The 19,059-nt window shown below is 46.0% G+C and overlaps 2 protein-coding genes across 4 annotated transcripts in view; both read left to right on the forward strand.

Annotated features, from left to right (window-relative positions):
* Positions 1-4,928, forward strand: part of pxk (PX domain containing serine/threonine kinase) — a 45,590-nt gene extending 40,662 nt beyond the window's left edge. For 2 of the 3 annotated variants that reach the window (XM_071336994.1, XM_071336993.1), the window contains exon 17: positions 1,437-4,928. In XM_071336994.1, coding sequence (XP_071193095.1) covers positions 1,437-1,684 — 248 coding nt within the window. In that variant the 3' untranslated portion in view covers positions 1,685-4,928. The remainder of the gene's footprint in view (positions 1-1,436) is intronic. The other variant, XM_071336995.1, reaches the window with a different exon arrangement.
* An 812-nt stretch (positions 4,929-5,740) lies between these two features.
* pdhb (pyruvate dehydrogenase E1 subunit beta) overlaps positions 5,741-19,059 on the forward strand; it is a 57,095-nt gene continuing 43,776 nt past the window's right edge. The window contains exons 1-9 of the mRNA XM_071336999.1: positions 5,741-5,930; positions 6,027-6,086; positions 6,999-7,106; positions 7,787-7,849; positions 10,190-10,225; positions 10,963-11,116; positions 13,896-14,027; positions 16,226-16,336; positions 18,572-18,663. Coding sequence (XP_071193100.1) covers positions 5,895-5,930; positions 6,027-6,086; positions 6,999-7,106; positions 7,787-7,849; positions 10,190-10,225; positions 10,963-11,116; positions 13,896-14,027; positions 16,226-16,336; positions 18,572-18,663 — 792 coding nt within the window. The 5' untranslated portion in view covers positions 5,741-5,894. The remainder of the gene's footprint in view (positions 5,931-6,026; positions 6,087-6,998; positions 7,107-7,786; positions 7,850-10,189; positions 10,226-10,962; positions 11,117-13,895; positions 14,028-16,225; positions 16,337-18,571; positions 18,664-19,059) is intronic.

Consider the following 19,059-nt stretch of genomic DNA (forward strand, 5'->3'; position numbering starts at 1 on the left):
TCAATAATTCTTATATGTTTGTAAAGCTGTAGTCGACCCTGAATCACAGCAAGTACACTACAATACAGTACTACTGTAGTTAGGCTTGTCTCCATAGTAGAAGTATGGAATGACACTGCTCAGAGAAAATGAGATGAAACAAATACTAATGGAGAAACACACATTGTTTTGCAGGATCCACGTATCTTAATTATGGAAATATTTTAGAGCTTTATATTATAGAACCTATTCTAGATGACAATCTTAACAGAGTAAATTACAAATCCAACGCGATTATATCAGTTTTATAATAGTGAGATGTCCGTTTTTAAAATGGTGGGGTGTCGTCCGTTTTTAAATTGGCGTGGTGTCGTCCGTTTGAAATTGGAGGGGTGTCGTCCGTTTGAAATTGGAGGGGCGTCGTCCGTTTGGGAAATGGGGCGTCGTCCGTTTGGAAATGGTGCCGGGCGTCGTCCGTTTTAAAATGGTGGGGTGTCGTCCGTTTGAAATTGGCGGGGTGTCGTCCGTTTGAAAATGGTGCCGGGCGTCGTCCGTCTGGGAAATGGTGCCGGGCGTCGTCCGTTTGGGAAATGGTGCCGGGCGTCGTCCGTTTGGGAAATGGTGCCGGGCGTCGTCCGTTTGGGAAATGGTGCCGGGCGTCGTCCGTCTGGGAAATGGTGCCGGGCGTCGTCCCTTTGGGAAATGGTGCCGGGCGTCGTCCCTTTGGGAAATGGTGCCGGGCGTCGTCCCTTTGTGAAATGGTGCCGGGCGTCGTCCCTTTGTGAAACGGTGCCGGGCGTCGTCCCTTTGGGAAACGGCGCCGGGCGTCGTCCCTTTGGGAAACGGCGCCGGGCGTCGTCCCTTTGGGAAACGGCGCCGGGCGTCGTCCCTTTGGGAAACGGCGCCGGGCGTCGTCCCTTTGGGAAACGGCGCCGGGCGTCGTCCCTTTGGGAAACGGCGCCGGGCGTCGTCCCTTTGGGAAACGGCGCCGGGCGTCGTCCCTTTGGAAATGGTGGTGTGTTTCAACATCTAACACCAACCTTCAGATTTCTGCTCACTAAAACATAAAATATTAGTAGTTACAATTTAATTAAAGATGTATTTTATTTCATCTCCTGTATTGATTTGCCTTTGCTTGCTTGGTAAAAGGGTGTCTGCAACTTTAAAACGTCACAATCTGCAATGATCAAAACATTTAACGTTTATTCCTTTTTTTGGGGGGGATATATATTTTTACCAGTTGTCATTGATATTGTCCACCTCCCAACAAATGTTTTTGCTCAGATAACCCTTGCAGACTCAAACACTGCTTGAAGCTCAAGTGTAACATTGTAGATTGTGATCCCTGTGGTTTTAATTGATGAGATTGGAAACACTGATAAAGAAAACATATTGATGTATTCTTATACATCAGACAACCACTCAATGTTTTAACAGTTGATTTCTTGTTGATGCAGGAGTTGCACCACCACCACCTCCTCCTCCTCCTCCTCCTCTACCTCCTCCAAGTGATAACCCTGGCCAGTCCCACCCCCCTCCGCATCCTCCTCTCCCTGGGTCAGGTCCTCCTCCTGCCAACGGTGTGGGGCGTGGTGCCCTCCTCAGCTCCATCACATCATTCAGTATAGGCAAACTGAAGAAAGCAGGGACCATCGACCGCAGCATCCAACACTCTGAAGAGGATCGCTCTTCCTTCTCATCCTGACCCTGTGGTCCCAGTCACCCCTAAAGGTTACCTGTCATCCTGACCCTGTGGTCCCAGTCACCCCTAAAGGTTACCTGTCATCCTGACCCTGTGGTCCCAGTCACCCCTAAAGGTTACCTGTCATCCTGACCCTGTGGTCCCAGTCACCCCTAAAGGTTACCTCTCATCCTGACCCAGTGGTCCCAGTCACCCCTAAAGGTTACCTGTCATCCTGACCCTGTGGTCCCAGTCACCCCTAAAGGTTACCTCTCGCCCTGACCCTGTGGTCCCAGTCACCCCTAAAGGTTACCTCTCATCCTGACCCTGTGGTCCCATCCACCCCTAAAGGTTACCTCTCGCCCTGACCCTGTGGTCCCAGTCACCCCTAAAGGTTACCTGTCGTCCTGACCCAGTGGTCCCAGTCACCCCTAAAGGTTACCTCTCATCCTGACCCAGTGGTCCCAGTCACCCCTAAAGGTTACCTCTCATCCTGACCCTGTGGTCCCAGTCACCCCTAAAGGTTACCTCTCATCCTGACCCTGTGGTCCCAGTCACCCCTAAAGGTTACCTGTCGTCCTGACCCTGTGGTCCCAGTCACCCCTAAAGGTTACCTCTCATCCTGACCCTGTGGTCCCAGTGACCCCTAAAGGTTACCTCTCATCCTGACCCAGTGGTCCCAGTCACCCCTAAAGGTTACCTCTCATCCTGACCCAGTGGTCCCAGTCACCCCTAAAGGTTACCTCTCATCCTGAACCTGTGGTCCCAGTCACCCCTAAAGGTTACCTCTCATCCTGACCCTGTGGTCCCAGTCACCCCTAAAGGTTACCTGTCGTCCTGACCCTGTTGTTAGAACCACCAATAAAGGTTACCTGTTGTCCTGCTCAATCACTTTTTTGCTCCTTCAGTTTTTTTGCTTCTAAATTTAGTTCCTGTCCGATGAGTTGACCCCCAGCCCCGGCCCTTAAGGTTTGAGGTAGGGGATGGGGCATCAACTCCTTTCCAATATGGCCGCCTAGGTTGGTTCTCCCTTTAGCACAAAAATGACTGGTCAGTGGACTGTACAGGTGGTTTAAAGATGAGGTGGCATCAGACAAGTCTGGTGTCTATCTGGAAGACTGCAGTGAATGACTTATGATTTCAGTGGAGCGTCTTTCTTCTTATTTACAGCGAAGTGACTTGACTGGAACGTACAAGCAACTGTGAGGGAAGTGATGCAGAAAGCAAGCATATGAACCGCAGGTGTTTTAGAGGGACTCTGACCTGACATCCACCAATCAACAGCATGTCATCACAGTGAGATGACTGAAAGAACTGTCAGGGACTCTGACCTGACATCCACCAACCAACAGCATGTCATCACAGTGAGACGACTATGAAAGAACTGTCAGGGACTCTGACCTGACATCCACCAACCAACAGCATGTCATCAGTGAGATGACTATGAAAGAACTGTCTGTGTCATCACAGTGAGACGACTATGAAAGAACAGCGTGTCATCACAGTGAGACGACTATGAAAGAACAGCGTGTCATCACAGTGAGACGACTATGAAAGAACAGCGTGTCATCACAGTGAGACGACTATGAAAGAACAGCGTGTCATCACAGTGAGACGACTATGAAAGAACAGCGTGTCATCACAGTGAGACGACTATGAAAGAACTGTCGGTCTGTATTATTGTTTATTGAAGTTGTACGTCAATGTTTATTGTATCTGTATTCTTTATCTTTTTGTTTTCTTGGAATGAATGGAAGGAGATGTGATGCTGTTGGACTGTCTGTGTTGCTTATGTCTATGTGCCACATTCATCTCTGTGCCTGCGTCCCAAATGGCATCCCATTTCCTATATAGTGCACTACTTAGTAGTAGTCTGCTATATAGGGGAATGGGTGCCATTTTCAAATGCACACATAGATACAAAAAAATCAATGTACGCTGCAAAGATTAAAACCTCAGATTTACCCATGGCCGCTTGTTTAGTAAATGAGGACCACCAGAAATGTCATCATTCAGTATGCAAAATAATTAACCTAAATGATGACATGCTGTACTTACTGGTATTAATCAGTAACAGTGTACAAGTTAAGATTCAAATACCTTTTAAAAATATTGTTTAGCTTTTTCCTCTCAAATAGCAGTGTAAAGATGTTGAAGGATCGACTATTTCTCTGCTGCACTTTACCGATGGGGAGGGGTTTTCTCTATGATCCAGGATTGACACACAACTGGGAGCAGTTTACTGGGAGAATGTATCTAAAAATGGATTCTGGTGTTTACAAGAAATAATCGTAATCCTGAAATTAGTTAACTAGCTAATCTGTTATTGATCATCATGATCTGGTACCTCTGCTACATCCAACCACTGTCAGAGGAACTGAAGGGACAGTACACCCTCAATCTGTCTGAAAAGCAACGTTACAATCTGCAGAACTGTCTGAAATGCTTTGTCTTGTCAACATTACAAGATTAACCTGTTTTCAAGATTGATACATTGGCACATTCAGGACAATTACTAATTGGCTGCATTTGCACAGGCAGCACAATTCTTATCTTTTGCCAATAATTGGTCTTTTGGCCAATCAGATCATATCCTTTGCCAATAATTGGGCAAAAGATAAGAACTGGGTTGCTTGTGTAAACGCAGCCTTCGAGTTTCATATCTCTGCTTATTGTTACCAGCTCTTTACATCACTAACAGAGTGGTGTGCACTTGTATGTAACAATACCCAGAATACATTTCCCCTCATTGTGTAATTTTATCCAATTTCGCCTGTTTTTTCCAGTTCTGGGGTCGTCTAAGTGAGGCTTCAGTATGACATTGTGTTTATTTGGCAGCCGTTTCTCCAATAAGAATGCTCCATAGTGTATGTAATTAATAATGCTGTTAGTTTTTATAATTAAGTCTATTTCTATCATCGCTGCCTGCCAACCTTTCTGATTTGCACTGCTGAGTATGGCGTTTTGACAGTATGGATTAACAACTAGGTGACAGGAAAACAAAAATATTTTATGATTGAAGATGACTGCACTTTAAGATGAAGTTACTAATATTTTCCAAACCCTTTTTTTGGGGTTGGGGTGGTGGGGGTTGTATGAAACCATCTATTGTCCGTCTGCTGCATTAAAACATTAAAAATTCGAAAACTGTTTGGGGTTTGTATGTTTGACTCTGCACAGCTGTGTCGGAAAAAAAATACAATGTTATCTACATTGCCGTATTATACTTATTTTATTAAAATCATGGACTGAAATGTGTGGTTTTGAACTCTTTGCTCTGTGTGTTTATTTTAGTGGATGTAAAGTAACTTGACACCCCATCGGTCACGATCCCTAACTACAAACACATCACAGGACCTAAGTCCCCTAGCAACCTTCACATGCACTTTCTACTGGCTAATGAGATTCTCTACTGTATTGAGGACTACTGTAAACTATGGTAATAAGGACTACTGTATTAAAACATACTGTAAACTACGGTAATAAGTCTGACTAAAGCAACAATGCGGCCAATGCATGTTCCATTTGGGCCTCCCGAGTGGCACATTGGTCTAAGGCACTGCATCGCCGGGTTCGATTCCGAGCTGTAGCACAACCGGCCGTGATCGACAGTCGCATAGGGCTGCGCACAATTGGCCCAGCGTCGACCGGGTTAGGGGAGGGTTTGTTCTTAACTGACTTACCTAGATAAAGGTTAAATAAAAAATGTTTTTAAACAATGTTGGAGTTGAACTAAGCACAGAACTGACAGGCTTTATAGCTTGTGTGCTGTCCAACTATGTCATTTACATACATCATCTGTCTAAATATGGTTAGTGCTGTGACTTTTGTTTTGAGCCTGCTATGTAAATACACGGTCTCTGTCAGTGTCATCACTAGTCTGGGCTATGCTAGCTACATCAGAAACTTCAGCATAGTAAATCTAAAGTGGCAGCTAGGCACAAATATCGGAATTAAAGCTCTGCTATGCTACATTTACGAGTAGTAGGCTTTTTTTTTTTTTGTAAAACAAAAATACTTTTCGTTGGGATGCAAAAGGCTGGTGATGCTTCTTTTTGCTTTTGCCCTTGGATTTTCCCAGTCGCTCTGAGTTCTTCCGCTTCCTTTCCATGAGAATGGTCGTGATTGGTTTTCGACACCGATTGCCCTAGACTGACTCGCAAAGAAACGCTCTGATTGGATCTGATCCTTTTACAGGACAAGTCGCTCCTCCCTCACAGAGGACAGGTCAAAGATGGCGTCGATTAGGTGTTTTCTTCGCTCCGGGAAGGTGTTTATACCTTTTTAATTCAAAGTTCAGACAATTATATTGTTCAAATAAGGATGAGACCTTAACGAGAGCTATTTTCTTTCTTGTCTTGTGTAGAGTGCCGTCTCGGTGGTCCTGCGTAGAGAGTTCAGCAAGACCTCTCCAGCGGCTGTGCAGGTGAGAACTAGCTAGCATCTTTGCTAATCTAGCTAATAACCTTCACCGCAGCTGTCAGCTGTGTTCACTACTAGCAATTATGCTGTTAAGAAAAGCAGTCAATAGCTTATACGGTAACATGTAGATTAAAGAAATCATGAAATGTTAACCAGTTTACGTGCTATGATGAACGTTGTGTCCATGTGGGATGTCAAGGCCTGACCTTAGGCAATAGATCCGACCCGTTTACATACAGCTGCGCTATCGTAGATTAAGACACCGCAGAGCCGGCACTATACATTTTTTGGAAAACGTGTACCTCAATCCAGGTTTGAGAAATGTTGTACCCCCGAATTGTCCCATTATCCCAACTGTTACACCGAGAAGATTGAACGACTGATGGTTTTTAGGTCAACTGCCGTTTTGTCCTCGGCTGTAGTCACAGCAGCCATTTATTAAAGTGTCGAATGTATTTCATATTGTATGTAATCAAATCTGGCATTTTTGTATGTAGTCTGATTCACCGTTTCGTGTATGTCATTGATGTAGTCACATGTATGTCATTTTTGTATGTAGTCAAATGTATGTCATATCTCCGCTCAAGATACTACTGCCGATCTTCTGTAGAATAACACCTCCAAGATCCCTATAACACCCCCTAACACCATCCCCACTTTATTAAAACAGTTCTGAAATCACATCGAGGTAGACAGAGAGATGGGAGAAACAGTATGACGTTTTGGAGTGGGGATTGAACCCCGGTCTCTGGTGGGGAGAGGAGTTTATGTTGCTAGACCCCCGTCTCTGCACTAGTTTTGATCTTTAAAGCGACAGATTCTGCTTGTAATCAAAAGGGCTATATAAACGGAATCTATTATGATTTTATTATCAAGTCATTTTTGTATAGTCACATCGTGTGTGTCTCTATTTCAGGTGAATGTCCGAGATGCCCTCAACCAGGCGATGGACGAGGAACTGGAGAGGGATGAGAGAGTCTTCCTTCTGGGTGAGGAGGTGGCCCAGTATGATGGAGCCTACAAGGTATGAATACACAATGACAAACTACATGCAAATCAAGATGCTAATTTCAAAAGTTGTTTAAAATAAATATACACTAACAAAAAATATAAATGCAACATGTAAAGTGTTGGTCCCATGTTTCATGAGCTGAAATAAAAAAAATCCCAGAAATGTTCCATAAGCACACAAAAAAAGCTTATCTTTCTCAAATTTTGTGAACAAATATGTTTACATCCCTGTTAGTGAGCAGTTCTCCTTTGTGCTCCGTGGTGGGGTTATGGTATGGGCAGGCATAAGATACAGACAATGGAAAAAGGTTTTCGTTTTGCATTTTATCGATGGCGATTTGAATGCACAGAAAGACTGAGGTCCAATTGTGTGGCACATTTTTTAAAGGTATCTGTGACCAACAGATGCATGTGTATTCCCAGTCGTGTGAAATCCATAGATTAGGGCCTAATTTATTTATTTAAATTGACTGATTTCCTCACATGAACTGTAACTCAGTAAAATCAATGAAATTGTTGCGTTTATTTTCGTTCAGTATATTTGTTCTGCTATATTTGTTAATTGTATATGTATTTTGTATGTATTTTGTTCCATGATATTATTGTTACAATATATTTGAAATGTATTTTGTTCAAACTGATCATTTTGACTAGTTGATTGGTGTTTTTCTCCTGACTTTTGTGAATTTGTAGGTGAGCAGGGGACTGTGGAAGAAATACGGAGACAAACGAATCATCGACACGCCAATCACAGAGGTAAAAACAAACACACTGTAAACAAGACAATGCTGTTTTTTTCTTTGTTTGTGTGTTGCGACCCTAAACGTGATGGGCTCTAGAACGTGTTGCGGTCCTAAATGTGATGGGCTCTAGAACGTGTTGCGACCTTAAATGTGATGGGCTCTAGAACGTGTTGCGGCCCTAAACGTGATGGGCTCTGGAACGTGTTGCGGCCCTAAACGTGATGGGCTCTAGAACGTGTTGCGACCCTAAATGTGATGGGCTCTAGAATGTGTTGCGGCCCTAAACGTGATGGGCTCTAGAACGTGTTGCGACCCTAAATGTGATGGGCTCTAGAACGTGTTGCGGCCCTAAATGTGATGGGCTCTAGAACGTGTTGCGGCCCTAAACGTGATGGGCTCTAGAACGTGTTGCGACCCTAAACGTGATGGGCTCTAGAACGTGTTGCGACCCTAAATGTGATGGGCTCTAGAACGTGTTGCGACCCTAAACGTGATGGGCTCTAGAACGTGTTGCGACCCTAAATGTGATGGGCTCTGGAACGTGTTGCGGCCCTAAATGTGATGGGCTCTAGAACGTGTTGCGACCCTAAACGTGATGGGCTCTAGAACGTGTTGCGGCCCTAAACGTGATGGGCTCTAGAACGTGTTGCGGCCCTAAATGTGATGGGCTCTAGAACGTGTTGCGGTCCTAAATGTGATGGGCTCTAGAACGTGTTGCGACCCTAAATGTGATGGGCTCTGGAACGTGTTGCGGCCCTAAATGTGATGGGCTCTAGAACGTGTTGCGACCCTAAATGTGATGGGCTCTAGAACGTGTTGCGGCCCTAAATGTGATGGGCTCTAGAACGTGTTGCGGCCCTAAATGTGATGGGCTCTAGAACGTGTTGCGACCCTAAATGTGATGGGCTCTAGAACGTGTTGCGGCCCTAAATGTGATGGGCTCTGGAACGTGTTGCGGCCCTAAATGTGATGGGCTCTGGAACGTGTTGCGGCCCTAAACGTGATGGGCTCTAGAACGTGTTGCGACCCTAAATGTGATGGGCTCTAGAACGTGTTGCGACCCTAAACGTGATGGGCTCTAGAACGTGTTGCGACCCTAAACGTGATGGGCTCTGGAACGTGTTGCGGCCCTAAATGTGATGGGATCTAGAACGTGTTGCGACCCTAAACGTGATGGGCTCTAGAACGTGTTGCGGCCCTAAACGTGATGGGCTCTAGAACGTGTTGCGGCCCTAAATGTGATGGGCTCTAGAACGTGTTGCGGTCCTAAATGTGATGGGCTCTAGAACGTGTTGCGACCCTAAATGTGATGGGCTCTGGAACGTGTTGCGGCCCTAAATGTGATGGGCTCTAGAACGTGTTGCGGCCCTAAATGTGATGGGCTCTAGAACGTGTTGCGGCCCTAAATGTGATGGGCTCTAGAACGTGTTGCGACCTTAAATGTGATGGGCTCTAGAACGTGTTGCGGCCCTAAACGTGATGGGCTCTGGAACGTGTTGCGGCCCTAAACGTGATGGGCTCTAGAACGTGTTGCGGCCCTAAACGTGATGGGCTCTAGAACGTGTTGCGGCCCTAAACGTGATGGGCTCTAGAACGTGTTGCGGCCCTAAACGTGATGGGCTCTAGAACGTGTTGCGGCCCTAAACGTGATGGGCTCTAGAACGTGTTGCGGCCCTAAACGTGATGGGCTCTAGAACGTGTTGCGGCCCTAAACGTGATGGGCTCTAGAACGTGTTGCGGCCCTAAACGTGATGGGCTCTAGAACGTGTTGCGGCCCTAAACGTGATGGGCTCTAGAACGTGTTGCGGCCCTAAACGTGATGGGCTCTAGAACGTGTTGCGGCCCTAAACGTGATGGGCTCTAGAACGTGTTGCGGCCCTAAACGTGATGGGCTCTAGAACGTGTTGCGGCCCTAAACGTGATGGGCTCTAGAACGTGTTGCGGCCCTAAACGTGATGGGCTCTAGAACGTGTTGCGGCCCTAAACGTGATGGGCTCTAGAACGTGTTGCGGCCCTAAACGTGATGGGCTCTAGAACGTGTTGCGGCCCTAAACGTGATGGGCTCTAGAACGTGTTGCGGCCCTAAACGTGATGGGTTCTAGAACGTGTTGCGGCCCTAAACGTGATGGGCTCTAGAACGTGTTGCGGCCCTAAACGTGATGGGCTCTAGAACGTGTTGCGGCCCTAAACGTGATGGGCTCTAGAACGTGTTGCGGCCCTAAACGTGATGGGCTCTAGAACGTGTTGCGGCCCTAAACGTGATGGGCTCTAGAACGTGTTGCGGCCCTAAACGTGATGGGCTCTAGAACGTGTTGCGGCCCTGTTGTAACAGATGCATTTTCTCCCCTTACAGATGGGCTTTGCAGGCATTGCCGTTGGTGCGGCATTCGTAAGTCAATTAGTATTGTTATTATAATGGAATGTATGGAAATGTCCTATTCCTATAGAAAGTATCATTGTACAAGCATATCTTCACTAACCCAATTTGAATGTCTGATCGTGGTAGGAAGATGAGACTTCTCATAAGGGCATACCAAATGGCACCCTACCCCCTACATAGTGCACCCTACCCTCTACATAGGGAACCCTGCATCCTACATAGTGCACCCTACACCCTACATAGTGCACCCTACCCTCTACATAGGGCATCCTACATAGGGCACCCTGCATCCTACATAGGGCACCCTGCATCCTACATAGGGCTCTCTGCCCCCTACATAGTGCACCCTGCATCCTACATAGGGCACCCTACCCTCTACATAGGGCACCCTGCATCCTACATAGGGCACCCTGCATCCTACATAGGGCACCCTACCCTCTACATAGGGCACCCTACCCTCTACATAGGGCACCCTACCCTCTACATAGGGCTCTCTGCCCCCTACATAGTGCACCCTGCATCCTACATAGGGCACCCTGCATCCTACATAGGGCACCCTACCCTCTACATAGGGCTCTCTGCCCCCTACATAGTGCACCCTGCACCCTACATAGTGCGCCCTGCCCCTACATAGTGCACCCTACCCCCTACATAGTGCAATACTTCTGACCAGAGCCTTATGGGCCCTAGGAAAAAGTACATAATATAGTACTAGACTCAACCATCTTCTCCTCCTGTGTTTCCAGGCCGGGCTGAGGCCAATCTGTGAGTTCATGACCTGGAACTTTTCCATGCAAGCCATCGACCAGGTGATCAACTCAGCTGCTAAGACCTACTACATGTCAGCCGGAGCCCAGCCTGTCCCCATTGTGTTCCGTGGTCCCAACGGCTCCTCTGCAGGTAAATAAACAAACATCTATGACAGTTGTTTTCCCCAATCCTGGTCCTTGGGACTTATTGCCCTCGCACTAACACACCTGTTAGCAAAGGCTTGAAAATGAAATGATTCGTTTAATCAAGTGTCTTCGTGCTAGAGGAAAAACACTAGCGTCTCTTTGGATCAGCATGGGGAAACACTAGCGTCTCTCTCTTTGGATCGGCATGGGGAAACACTAGCATCTCTCTCTTTGGATCGGCATGGGGAAACACTAGCGTCTCTTTGGATCGGCATGTGGAAACACTAGCGTCTCTTTGGATCGGCATGGGGAAACACTAGCGTCTCTTTGGATCGGCACGGGGAAACACTAGCGTCTCTTTGGATCGGCATGGGGAAACACTAGCGTCTCTCTCTTTGGATCAGCATGGGGAAACACTAGCGTCTCTCTCTTTGGATCAGCATGGGGAAACACTAGCGTCTCTTTGGATCAGCATGGGGAAACACTAGCGTCTCTTTGGATCGGCATGGGGAAACACTAGCGTCTCTCTCTTTGGATCGGCATGGGGAAACACTAGCGTCTCTTTGGATCGGCATGGGGAAACACTAGCGTCTCTTTGGATCGGCATGGGGAAACACTAGCGTCTCTCTCTTTGGATCGGCATGGGGAAACACTAGCGTCTCTTCTTGGATCGGCATGGGGAAACACTAGCGTCTCTTTGGATCGGCATGGGGAAACACTAGCGTCTCTTTGGATCGGCATGGGGAGACACTAGCATCTCTCTCTTTGGATCTGCATGGGGAAACACTAGCGTCTCTTTGGATCGGCATGGGGAAACACTAGCGTCTCTTTGGATCAGCATGGGGAAACACTAGCGTCTCTTTGGATCGGCATGGGGAAACACTAGCGTCTCTTTGGATCGGCATGGGGAAACACTAGCGTCTCTTTGGATCGGCATGGGGAAACACTAGCGTCTCTTTGGATCGGCATGGGGAAACACTAGCGTCTCTTTGGATCGGCATGGGGAAACACTAGCGTCTCTCTCTTTGGATCGGCATGGGGAAACACTAGCGTCTCTTTGGATCGGCATGGGGAAACACTAGCGTCTCTTTGGATCGGCATGGGGAAACACTAGCGTCTCTCTTTGGATCGGCATGGGGAAACACTAGCGTCTCTCTCTTTGGATCTGCATGGGGAAACACTAGCGTCTCTCTTTGGATCGGCATGGGGAAACACTAGCGTCTCTTTGGATCGGCATGGGGAAACACTAGCGTCTCTTTGGATCGGCATGGGGAAACACTAGCGTCTCTTTGGATCGGCATGGGGAAACACTAGCGTCTCTTTGGATCGGCATGGGGAAACACTAGCGTCTCTCTCTTTGGATCAGCATGGGGAAACACTAGCGTCTCTTTGGATCAGCATGGGGAAACACTAGCGTCTCTTTGGATCTGCATGGGGAAACACTAGCGTCTCTCTCTTTGGATCGGCATGGGGAAACACTAGCGTCTCTTTGGATCGGCATGGGGAAACACTAGCGTCTCTTTGGATCGGCATGGGGAAACACTAGCATCTCTCTCTTTGGATCGGCATGGGGAAACACTAGCATCTCTCTCTTTGGATCGGCATGGGGAAACACTAGCGTCTCTTTGGATCGGCATGGGGAGACACTAGCATCTCTCTCTTTGGATCTGCATGGGGAAACACTAGCGTCTCTTTGGATCGGCATGGGGAAACACTAGCGTCTCTTTGGATCAGCATGGGGAAACACTAGCGTCTCTTTGGATCAGCATGGGGAAACACTAGCGTCTCTTTGGATCGGCATGGGGAAACACTAGCGTCTCTTTGGATCGGCATGGGGAAACACTAGCGTCTCTTTGGATCGGCATGGGGAAACACTAGCGTCTCTTTGGATCGGCATGGGGAAACACTAGCGTCTCTTTGGATCGGCATGGGGAAACACTAGCGTCTCTTTGGATCGGCATGGGGAAACACTAGCGTCTCTTTGGATCGGCATGGGGAAACACTAGCGTCTCTCTCTTTGGATCGGCATGGGGAAACACTAGCATCTCTCTTTTGGATCGGCATGGGGAAACACTAGCGTCTCTTTGGATCGGCATGGGGAAACACTAGCGTCTCTCTTTGGATCGGCATGGGGAAACACTAGCGTCTCTCTCTTTGGATCTGCATGGGGAAACACTAGCGTCTCTCTTTGGATCGGCATGGGGAAACACTAGCGTCTCTTTGGATCGGCATGGGGAAACACTAGCGTCTCTTTGGATCGGCATGGGGAAACACTAGCGTCTCTTTGGATCGGCATGGGGAAACACTAGCGTCTCTTTGGATCGGCATGGGGAAACACTAGCATCTCTCTCTTTGGATCAGCATGGGGAAACACTAGCGTCTCTTTTGGATCGGCATGGGGAAACACTAGCGTCTCTCTCTTTGGATCGGCATGGGGAAACACTAGCGTCTCTCTTTGGATCGGCATGGGGAAACACTAGCGTCTCTCTCTTTGGATCGGCATGGGGAAACACTAGCGTCTCTTTGGATCTGCATGGGAAAACAATAGCGTCTCTCTCTCTTTGGATCGGCATGGGGAAACACTAGCGTCTCTTTGGATCGGCATGGGGAAACACTAGCGTCTCTGGATCGGCCTGGGGAAACACTAGCGTCTCTGGATCGGCATGGGGAAACACTAGCGTCTCTGGATCGGCCTGGGGAAACACTAGCGTCTCTTATTTTCTTTCTGGGATAGTTGAAATGTCGTTGGGTAAAGAATGTTATTTTGGTTCCTCTGTCTGCAGGCGTGGCAGCCCAACACTCCCAGTGTTTCGCTGCCTGGTACGGCCACTGCCCCGGCCTCAAAGTAATCAGTCCCTGGAGCGCTGAGGACGCCAGAGGACTCCTCAAAGCAGCTATCAGGGACAACAACCCTGGTGAGCAATAAACTGCATCCCAAATGCCACCCTATTCCCTATATAGTGCATTACTTCTTGGGGACTAGGGTCCATTTTGTCTTTCCATGATTCCTTGCATCTTATCTCCTCGCTACCTCAAAGGTTTTGGAGATACAGTGAGCTCAAAGTATTGGGACAGTGACACATTTTGTGTTTTGACTCTGTACTCCAGCACTGAGTGAGAAAGTTACAAATATCAAACCCATAAGACATGCTAACCTCTCACCATAACAATAACAGGGAAGGTTAGCATTTTATATCATATCACCAAGACATGCTAACCTCTACCATTACAATAACAGGGGAGGTTAGCATTTTATATCATATCACCAAGACATGCTAACCTCTACCATTACAATAACAGGGGAGGTTAGCATTTTATATCATATCACCAAGACATGCTAACCTCTACCATTACAATAACAGAGGAGGTTAGCATTTCGTATCATACCCCCAAGACATGCTAACCTCTCACCATAACAGGTTAGCATTTCATATCATACCCCCAAGACATGCTAACCTCTCACCGTTACAATAACAGGGGAGGTTAGCATTTTATATCATACCCCCAAGACATGCTAATCTCTCACCATTACAATAACAGGGGAGGTTAGCATTTTATATCATACCACTAAGACATGCTAACCTCTCACCATTACAATAACAGAGGAGGTTAGCATTTTATATCATACCACTAAGACATGCTAACCTCTCACCATTACAATAACAGGGGAGGTTAGCATTTCGTATCATACCCCCAAGACATGCCAACCTCTCACCATTACAATAACAGGGGAGGTTAGCATTTCGTATCATACCCCCAAGACATGCCAACCTCTCACCATTACAATAACAGGGGAGGTTAGCATTTCGTATCATACCCCCAAGACATGCTAACCTCTACCATTACAATAACAGGGGAGGTTAGCATTTCGTATCATATCCCCAAGACATGCTAACCTCTCACCGTAACAGGTTAGCATTTTATATCATACCCCCAAGACATGCTAACCTCTCACCATTACAATAACAGGGGAGGTTAGCATTTTATATCATACCCCCAAGACATGCTAACCTCTCACCATTACAATAACAGGGGAGGTTAGCACTTTATATCATACCACTAAGACATGCTAACCTCTCACCATTACAATAACAGGGGAGGTTAGCATTTCATATCATACCCCCAAGACATGCTAACCTCTCACCATTACAATAACAGGGGAGGTTAGCATTTCATATCATATCCCCAAGACATGCTAACCTCTCACCATTACAATAACAGGGGAGGTTAGCATTTCATATCATACCCCCAAGACATGCTAACCTCTCACCATTACAATAACAGGGGAGGTTAGCATTTTATATCATATCCCCACGACATGCTAACCTCTCACCATTACAATAACAGGGGAGGTTAGTATTGGGCCAATATCTTTAACTTTCTCACTCATAATTTATTCATGCTTCATTCAGGATTATCCGTAACCGTGGTAGCGTCCACAATGTATAAGTGTTTAGAAGAATGTAGAAACATTCTATTATTTATAGTAAAAGTGACTCAAATGACACACTACATTATTTACCATTTAATTTCTATTGTGGACATAATAATCCTGAACACAACCAAAACAAACCGCAAATTCATCTATCAAGTTTGTAAAGTCACAATCTTGCTGTAGTCGTTGCCTGCTAGGAATATGGGACCAAATACTACCTTCTGACTACTTTAATACACATATAAGTGATATTGGCCCAATACTTTTGGTCCCCTTAAATGGGGGTACTATGTACCAAAAGTGCCCTCATGATGCACTTTAACCTCAGTCATTGTATCATTTCAAATCCGAAGTGCTGGAGTACAGAGCCAAAACAACAGAACATTTCACTGTCCCAATACTTTGGGCTCACTGTAGTACAGTTTAGTTCATCACACATGGTTATACGACATTGGTAGCTAAGAGCTGGACCACAGTCTATACCTAAATAAACCAATGAAAGGATAGAGGACGTCCCTAGGAGGATGCGTCCCGGGGTCCCTAGGAGGTGGTGGTCGAGGATGAGAGGGATCACTGTAGATCTGCTCATGTCCTGTAGTATAGACATTTAAGTTCCTGTGCTGTAACCACGGTGACGCGTGCTAATCGAAAACCCTTTGTGCATTTTTCCTTCAACAGTGGTGTTCCTGGAGAATGAGCTGATGTATGGTGTGCCCTTTGACCTGTCTGAGGAGGTTATGCATAAAGACTTTGTCTTACCTATTGGAAAGGCCAAGGTCGAAAGACAAGGTAAGTAGCAAGAGCTGAAGAGAAGGAATTTACATATTTTTTATATAATGTAAATGTTCATTGTAACATCCCCTGTTAAAACATTGAGATAATTGGGCATTTCATTGAGATAATTGGTAATTTCCTTAAATCTCTTCAGATGTAGCATTGTTAGCAAATTGCATCGTTGATAAAACAAATTAGCATGATGTCTTAATTGAGATCTACATAGGCTGCGTCCCAAATCTGGTCAAAGGTAGTTTACAATAGGGAGCCATTTGAGTTGTTTGCACAGTGTTACAGATAGCCTTCAGAAAGTATTCACACTTCCTGACTCTTTCCGCATTTTGATGTTACAGCCTGATTTTTACATTCTGTTACGTTACAGCTTTACCTCATCAATCTACACACAATGTCCCATAATGACAAAGAAAAAAATGTTTTTTTGAAGTGTTTGCCAATTTATATAAATAAATGAAATCACATTTTAAATTAGTATTCAGACCTTTCACTCAGTACTTTGTTGAAGCATCTTTGGCAGCGATTACAGCCTCTAGTCTTCTTGGGTATGGCGCTACAAGCTTGGCACACCTGTATTTGGGGAGTTTCTCCCATTATTCTCTGCAGATCCTTTAAGCTCTGTCAGGTTGGATGGGGAGCGTCGCTGCACAGCTATTTTCAGGTCTCCAGAGATGTTCGATCAGGTTCAAGTCCGGGCTCTGGCTGGGCTACTCAAGGACATTCAGAGACTTGTCTCGAAGCCACTCCTGCGTTGTCTTGGCTGTGTGCTTAGTGTCATTGTCCTGTTGGAAGGTGAACCTTCGCCCCAGTCTGAGGTCCTGAGTGCTCTGGAGCAGGTTTTCATCAAAGATCTATCTGTACTTTGCTCTGTTCATCTTTCCCTCGATCCTGACTAGTCTTCTTGTCCCTGCTGCTGAAAAACATCCCCACAGCATGATGCTGCCACCACCATGCTTCACCGTAGGGATGGTGCCAGGTTTCCATCTGGCCACTCTACCATAAAGACCTGATTGGTGGAGTGCTGCAGAGATGGTTGTCCTTCTGACAGGTTCTCCCATCTCCACAGAGGAACTCTAGAGCTCTGTCAGAGTGACCATCGGGTTCTTGGTCACCTCCCTGACCAAGGCCCTTCTCCCCCGGTTGCTCAGTTTGGCCGGGCGGCCAGCTCTAGGAAGAGTCTTGGTGGTTCCAAACTTCCATTTAAGAATGATGGAGGCCACTGTGTTCTTGGGGACCTTCAATGCTGCCGAAATGTTTTGGTACCCTTCCCCAGATCTGTGCCTCGACACAATTCTGTCTCGGAGCTCTACGGACAATTCCTTCGCCCTCATGGTTTGGTTTTTGCTCTGACATGCACTGTCAACTATGGGACGTTATATAGACAGGTGTGTGCCTTTCCAAATCATGTACAATCAATTGAATTGACCACAGGTGGACTCCAAGTTGTAGAAACATCTCAAGGATGATCAATGGAAACAGGATGCACCTGAGCTCAATTTTGAGTCTCAATACTTTTATTTTTTATTTTTTTCACCTTTATTTAACCAGGTAGGTCAGTTGAGAACAAGTTCTCATTTACAACTGCGACCTGGCCAAGATAAAGCAAAGCAGTTCGACACATACAACAACACAGAGTTACACATGGAGTAAAACAAACATAGGGTCAATAATACAGTAGAAAAATAAGTCTATATACAATGTGAGCAAAAGAGGTGAGACAAGGGAAGTCAAGGCAAAAAAAATGGCCATGGTGGCGAAGTAAATACAATATAGCAAGTAAAACACTGGAATGGTAGATTTGCAGTGGAAGAATGTGCAAAGTAGAGAGAAATAAAAAGGAGTTAAATAAATAAATACAAATATGTAAATAAGTTCTGTTTTTATTTTTGAGTACATTTGCAAAAATGTCTAAACCTGTTTTTGCGTTGTCATTAAGGGGTATTGTGATGTCATTATGGGGTATTGTGATGTCATTATGGGGTATTGTGATGTCATTATGGGGTATTGTGATGTCATTATGGGGTATGACGAGGAACATTTTTTATTTAATCCATTTTCGAATAAGGCTGTAACGTAACTGTGGAAAAAGTCAAAGGGTCTGAATACTTTCCCGAATGCACCGTATGTTGAATTCAGTGTGTAACAACAACAAAATGTGGAATAAGTCATGGGCTATGGCTACATTCTGAAGGCACTGCTTAACGTTTGTACTCAACCATTGTGTGTTTTCGTCAGGAACCCACATCACTCTCGTGTCACATTCCCGGTGTGTGGGTTTCTGCCTGGACGCAGCCGCCGTCCTGGCTAAAGAGGGGGTTGAATGTGAGGTGAGTGTCGTCCTTTAGGTATGTGGTCAAAAACAACACATTTTTATTGGTTCATGTATAAACTAAACCAATAGAAAACTCCCACTGCTCTTGCAATGTCACTACTTTTATATCTATTGTTGAATACATCTCCACTTACAAATAAGGATTGAGGTTTGGAGTCAGTGAGTGTGTTTTTAAATTCAAAGTTTTAAATTGTACATGTAGTGTAGTCTAGTGTAGCCTAGGGTAGTCTAGCGGTCTAAGACCCTGCTTCTGGAGCACATGGACATTGTAACGCTGCCAGCAAGAGTTCAATCCGTCTCACTGCTCTTTCAGCATTCTCTTACACATCACCTTTATCTAATAGATTTACAAAATACCCCCCCAAGGACAACATTACTAAAGTACTGTCCC

This window comes from Salvelinus alpinus, chromosome 12 (assembly GCF_045679555.1).
Source record: "Salvelinus alpinus chromosome 12, SLU_Salpinus.1, whole genome shotgun sequence".
NCBI lineage: Eukaryota > Metazoa > Chordata > Actinopteri > Salmoniformes > Salmonidae > Salvelinus > Salvelinus alpinus.